This window comes from Elephas maximus, chromosome 9 (genome assembly GCF_024166365.1).
Source record: "Elephas maximus indicus isolate mEleMax1 chromosome 9, mEleMax1 primary haplotype, whole genome shotgun sequence".
In the NCBI taxonomy this organism is placed as follows: Eukaryota; Metazoa; Chordata; class Mammalia; order Proboscidea; family Elephantidae; genus Elephas; species Elephas maximus.
The window spans coordinates 5,271,438-5,277,943 of record NC_064827.1 but is presented as its reverse complement, the minus strand read 5'-3'; the positions used below and the strand labels follow the sequence as shown (position 1 = coordinate 5,277,943).

Genomic DNA, 6,506 nt, shown 5'->3' with positions numbered 1-6,506 from the left:
CACAGCAGGGCTGCAGGTACCTCACGTGTGTCCTCACACACTGACCCACAGCAGGGCTCCAGGAACCTCGGGTGTGTCCTCACACACTGACCCACAGCAGGGCTGCAGGAGCCTCATGTGTGTCCTCATCCACTGACCCACAGCCGGGCTGCAGGTACCTCACAGGTGTCCTCACACACTGACCCACAGCAGGGCTGCAGGAACCTCCTGTGTGTCCTCGCACACTGACCTACAGCAGGGCTGCAGGAACCTCACGTGTGTCCTCATACACTGACCACCCAGGACAGACTCCCAGGGCGGCACGCTGGGACGAAGGATGTGCACATTCCAAGCTAGGATCCCTAGAGCCAGACTCCTTCCCAAATCAGCTGTGGCCGTCAGGTGCCCCAGCAGTCTCTGTCGCTGGCTGCGTCCCTGTGTCCAGCCTGTTCCGGGTGTTATGGATCTGTTCCATTTTTGCCAACCTGCTGTCACATTGGCCACTGGAAGCCCAAGGTGGCTTTGAGGGGCTGTCAGCCCTGAGAAGCTGAGTCACCGCCCAGTCCTTTACTGGTCGTTTGGATTTGCGCTCCCCCTTCCCAGTCATCTGTTCAGATCCTCGGTCCTGTGGGGGTCTTTCTCCCACCCCGGGATCTCCAGCCATTCACCTTGGGGTGGATCTGGGACCATCATAGCTTTAGCTTCTCCAAACCCCCTCTAATGTACAGAAAGGAAAATCTGTGTCTTGCTTTGCATTCAGAGGGCGTCTCATGGTTGTGTCTGTTCTGTGCACCGTCTCCAGCTGCGGAGGGAGTGGGCTGGCACCAGACCTTCCCCTCCGAGTCAGGAGCAGAGCAGACCTCATGCGGCACGCAGGGATCATCACGGGGCCTTAGCGCCCGACGGTTCTGGGCTCCTATCTCGTGACTTTGAACAGATACTGGGCATTGCTAAGCTGTGTTTTCCCACCTCTACAACAGGGTGTTTTATGAGGACTCACAAGGATACTGCTCTTGATACCAAACCACACCAAACTTGTTGCCATCGAGTCCATGCTGACTCATCGGGACCCTATAGGACACACTAGACCTGCCCCATAGGGTTTCCAAGGAGTGGCTGGTGGAGTCAAACTGCTGATTTTTGGTTAGCAGCCAAGCTCTTAAGAGCCACTCTGCCACCAAGTCTCCGCTCTTGCTAGAGGGAGGTAGTGTTATTAACAAAACAACTTGAGGTTTCTAATAAGTATAATCATCCCCACCTCCCGTTTCCTGATGGGGACACTTGTGTCCCACCTCCTGCCACAGGTCACAGAGGTCCTAGACCCCGACCCGCCTGGTGGTTCACAGGGTGCCTCTGACAGTTCGTCCCTTCTCTGTCTCACCCCAGTGTGCCTGTGGATCGGACCAGGACCTGGATCAGACCCGCGTGGTGAGAATCGTCAAGGCTGGCTCGCTGGAGAAGCTGGGGGAGCACCTGGTACCCGCCTTCGTGGAGGGTGACTTGTCCTACATCAGCTTCTTTCTGGGAACATACAGAACTTTTGCCACCACCCAGCAGGTCCTGGATCTGTTATTCCAAAGGTGAGCACCCCACCCTCCACAGCCCAGTGGGAACTCAACCCCTATCAGCTATGAGTCTGGGGAAAGTCACTCACGTCTCTGTGCCTCGGTGTGCTCCTCTGAAAAGTGGGCTGGCAGAGGATCAGCCTGCTTGAACTTACTGTCAGTACCACATGGGACAAGCCATGGGAACTGTCTACCCAGCACCCCACCAAAACCAAACTTATTGCCACGGAGTCAGTTCTGAGCGACCTTAGAAGACAGAGTAGATCTGCCCCACAGGGTTTCCAAGGGGCAGCTGGATTCAAACTACTGACCTTTTGGTTAGCAGCCAAGCTCTTTAGCCACTGTGCCACTAGAGTCCCAACACCTGGAGCCCATCTCTAGAGAGAAGACTGCTGGAGGGGCTGGGGTGTTCACATTTATTGTTTTTCTCTCCTTCAAGAAGAAGCTGTCTGCCTCACCCCTCACTGAGTGCAGGCCCTTCAGCAAACCTGTTCCCCGTTTGAAAAGGGGGAGTTGAGATCTCATCTAGTGGTGCCTTGTCCTTGGTGTAGCCAGAACAAGAATCCTTGGTGGCTGACAGAGGGGCCACAGGACAATCAGATGTTGGGGAAAGTGCTGCTTAGGTTCATTCACTCAGCAATTATCTGTGAAGCCCCTACTGTTGCAGACTCTGTTCTAGACACTCAGCGTCATTCAGTGAACAGAGCAGACAGGGAGCCCTGCCCTCCTGGGCCTCCATCCTAGTCAGGAGGCAGACAGGAACACTAGACATGGGAAGCAGGTAGTGTCCACAGTGTATTAGATGTGACGCCCTCATGCCTCCTCTAGGTATGAATACAACTGCCCCCATTCGGCCGGGGCCGGCGGACCCCAGGACCAGCAGAAAGAGTGAGTGGATATTGCATGGAGAAAGAGTGTCGCTTGTCTCCAGGAAAGACTGGGGGTCTTAGCGGGCCTGTGTCAGGACTGTGGCTGGGCATGCCCTGGGTCCCACACGTCTTGATCCCTATGGAGGAATGAGCTCAGGGCCATGGCCTGTAGGAGCAGAGCACTCACACAGAGCTGGGGGTGGAGCCCGGGCACACTGAGAAGCAGAGGGGAGGCAAGGGGCATAGTGTGGCCCTTGAGGAGACCCTCCCCCCACGGCCATAATCCCCTTCCAGCTCTGGTTGTTCCCTCCCCATTTGGAGCCCGATCAGAAGGTGGGGGAGAAACCGGCCCCCCAATGCTGCAGATCTGTCCTGGGTGCTCAGTTGCATGTGGGGTCCCTGTCCCTGGGAGAACAGTGATCATGGGCGAGGAGACCCTCATCTGCATGCAGAGGACCAGGCAGCACGCTGTTGCCCACGTTCCAGGTGGAGGGCCCTCAGGGCCTGGGCAGGCTGGAACAGGGGACAGACTCTGTGGACCCTCAGGCTCAGAGATGCCTTGAGCACTACTGTGTGCCAGGCTGTGAGGTGAACACACAGACACACCCCTTCCTTCCCTCTGGGGTTTATTGTCCATTGGGGAGGGAGCCAGGGAACGGACAGGGACATAATTCAGGTTTCCAGAGGAGAGAGAGTTGGTCAGACCATCAATAGGGATGTCTCTGTGACCAAGGCTCTGCACTATCCCCCTGCTCAGTGACCAGGCCTGACACTGCCAGGATAGCCAGAGCGAGTGGTACAGGCTGGGGCTAGCCTTTGGAAGGACAGGGACAGACAGAAGAACCCAGCCCCTTGCAGAGCTGCCATGGGACGACAGTGCAGTGGAAAAGGCCAGGCTTCTGACCCTGTTCTTCACCATCCATCCCCAGCGCCATCTCTTTCATCCTGAAAACCTGGATGGATGAATACCCGGAAGACTTTGACCAGCCGCCACACTTCTCCTGCCTGAAGCTCCTGGTGGAGTACTTGCAGGTGAACATGCAGGGCTCAGGCCTGGAGCGCCGTGCCCATCTTCTCTGTGCCCAGCTGGACCACCTGGAGCCCAGTGAGTCAGAGCCAGAGGGTGAGGAGGACTGGGCATGCCCACATGTGAGCTTGTGAGGGGACATGGGCTGGTTCCACAGGGAGGACCCACAGAGGCAGAGTTGGGCCTGTGTTCAGAGTGACCTCAGACCCTCCTGTAGTGGACCTCGGTCTGGGAAGACTTCCTGGGGTGGAAATCTGGACCCTGGGCTTCTCTTCAAGGCTGTGGGATGTTTTCTGTCGTTGGAAAGGCAGGAGGAAAGGCAGTCGTGTTGTTGAATGTTTCTCCTGTTGTACTTCTCATGTCAGGGCCGGCACTGGGTCTAAAAGCAGCTCAGGATCTAGGGCCACGTCCAGAAGCAACTCTAGGACGACCTCCTGCTCCAACACCAACACTGGAGCTCGACAGGACATCAGGTCCTCCATCACCAGATCCGTCAGCAGACAGAGAATCTGTTGGAAGCCTGGGCTGTTTTCCTGGGTCACCTCTGGGAGCCAGTCGAGAACCATCTTGTCAGATAGATCCTACTCCTGAGCCATCGCAGGAGCTGCATAGAACACCAGCTCCTCCACCACCACCTCCCACAGCAGACGGAGAGCCTGCTGGAGGGCCGAGTCGTCTTCCTGGGTCGCCTCCAGAAGCAGCTCCTGGACCCCCTGCAGATGTCGCTCCTGCTCCCGCGCCCACACCGGAGCTCCCTAGAGCACCGTCTCTTCCATCAGCGGTTCCAGCCCTGGCACTGAATGGGGACCACGGTGGAGGGCTGGATCCTGACCCTGGGCCCCCTCCAAAGCTGGCTCCCGGGCCACTGAATGATGTTGGTCCTGCTGCTGCACCAACACTGGGGCTCAGTGTAGCCGCAGGCCCACCGTCTCCAACGCTGGCCCAGGCACTAGACGACAGGCTTGTTGGAAAGCCGGGTTCTCATCCTGGGCCACCGTCAGAGCTGGCACAAGGGTCAACTGATTCTGCACCAACACTGAGCCTCAAAGTATCCCAAGGTTGTCCCTCTCCAGCTCTGGCTCAGGCTCCAGGTGAAGAGCCTGCTGGAAGGTGGGATTCTTACCCTGGGCCACCTTCAGAGCCGACTCCAGGACCACTGACTGATGTCAGTCCTGTGCCTGCAGCAACACCGGGGCTCAGTGGAGCCACAGGTCCTCCGTCTCCAGCTCTGGCCCAGGCACCAGGTGAACAGCCTACTGGAAAGTGGGGTTCTTATCCTGGGCCACCTTCAGAGCCGACTCCAGGACCACTGACTGATGTCAGTCCTGTGCCTTCAGCAACACCGGGGCTCAGTGGAGCCACAGGTCCTCCGTCTCCAGCTCTGGCCCAGGCACCAGATGAAATACCTCTTGGAAAGTCAGATGCTGATCCCAAACCAGCTCCAGAACTCGATCCTGGAACAGAAGTGAATGTGAGTCCTGGTCCAACACTGGGGCTCGGTGTAGCCCCAGGTCCTCCAAATACAGATCTGTCGCAGGCACCAGAAAGAGAGCCTATCGGAAAGCCAGATTTTCATGCTGGGCCGCTTCCAAAGCCTGCTTCTGGACGAATTGCAGACGTCAGTCCTGTTCATGTAACAATAGGAGAGCTCCATATGGCCCCAGGTCCTCCCTCTGCAGCTCTGACCCAGGCTCCAGGTGAAGAGCCTGCTGGAAGGTGGGATTCTTACCCTGGGCCACCTTCAGAGCCGACTCCAGGACCACTGACTGATGTCAGTCCTGTGCCTGCAGCAACACCGGGGCTCAGTGGAGCCACAGGTCCTCCGTCTCCAGCTCTGGCCCAGGCACCAGGTGAAGAGCCTACTGGAAAGTGGGGTTCTTATCCTGGGCCACCTTCAGAGCCGACTCCAGGACCACTGACTGATGTCAGTCCTGTGCCTGCAGCAACACCGGGGCTCAGTGGAGCCACAGGTCCTCCGTCTCCAGCTCTGGCCCAGGCACCAGATGAAATACCTCTTGGAAAGTCAGATGCTGATCCCAAACCAGCTCCAGAACTCGATCCTGGAACAGAAGTGAATGTGAGTCCTGGTCCAACACTGGGGCTCGGTGTAGCCCCAGGTCCTCCAAATACAGATCTGTCGCAGGCACCAGAAAGAGAGCCTATCGGAAAGCCAGATTGTCATGCTGGGCCGCTTCCAAAGCCTGCTTCTGGACGAATTGCAGACGTCAGTCCTGTTCATGTAACAATAGGAGAGCTCCATATGGCCCCAGGTCTTCCCTCTGCAGCTCTGACCCAGGCTCCAGGTGAAGAGCCTGCTGGAAGGTGGGATTCTTACCCTGGGCCACCTTCAGAGCCGACTCCAGGACCACTGACTGATGTCAGTCCTGTGCCTGCAGCAACACCGGGGCTCAGTGGAGCCACAGGTCCTCCGTCTCCAGCTCTGGCCCAGGCACCAGGTGAACAGCCTACAGGAAAGTGGGGTTCTTATCCTGGGCCACCTTCAGAGCCGACTCCAGGACCACTGACTGATGTCAGTCCTGTGCCTTCAGCAACACCGGGGCTCAGTGGAGCCACAGGTCCTCCGTCTCCAGCTCTGGCCCAGGCACCAGATGAAATACCTCTTGGAAAGTCAGATGCTGATCCCAAACCAGCTCCAGAACTCGATCCTGGAACAGAAGTGAATGTGAGTCCTGGTCCAACACTGGGGCTCGGTGTAGCCCCAGGTCCTCCAAATACAGATCTGTCGCAGGCACCAGAAAGAGAGCCTATCGGAAAGCCAGATTTTCATGCTGGGCCGCTTCCAAAGCCTGCTTCTGGACGAATTGCAGACGTCAGTCCTGTTCATGTAACAATAGGAGAGCTCCATATGGCCCCAGGTCTTCCCTCTGCAGCTCTGACCCAGGCTCCAGGTGAAGAGCCTGCTGGAAGGTGGGATTCTTACCCTGGGCCACCTTCAGAGCCGACTCCAGGACCACTGACTGATGTCAGTCCTGTGCCTGCAGCAACACCGGGGCTCAGTGGAGCCACAGGTCCTCCGTCTCCAGCTCTGGCCCAGGCACCAGGTGA

At 57.5% G+C, this 6,506-nt stretch overlaps 1 protein-coding gene across 1 annotated transcript; it reads left to right on the top strand.

The window, feature by feature from the left end:
• The first annotated feature begins 749 nt into the window (after nucleotides 1-749).
• Nucleotides 750-4,240, top strand: LOC126083142 (ral guanine nucleotide dissociation stimulator-like). The gene is made up of 6 exons (XM_049896535.1): nucleotides 750-821; nucleotides 1,366-1,559; nucleotides 2,373-2,432; nucleotides 3,343-3,518; nucleotides 3,806-3,951; nucleotides 4,085-4,240. Exons 1-6 carry the CDS (start codon nucleotides 750-752, stop codon nucleotides 4,238-4,240), a joined length of 804 nt encoding a protein of 267 aa, XP_049752492.1.
• Nucleotides 4,241-6,506: the final 2,266 nt, after the last annotated feature.

Coding starts and splice junctions, on each gene's coding strand:
- LOC126083142 (XM_049896535.1), top strand. CDS start 750: ATGGTTGTGTCTGTTCTGTGCACCGTCTCCAGCTGCGGAGGGAGTGGG. Junction 822..1,365: donor CACCAGACCTTCCCCTCCGA/GTCAGGAGCAGA, acceptor GTCTCACCCCAG/TGTGCCTGTGGATCGGACCA. Junction 3,519..3,805: donor GCTGGACCACCTGGAGCCCA/GTGAGTCAGAGC, acceptor TTCTCATGTCAG/GGCCGGCACTGGGTCTAAAA.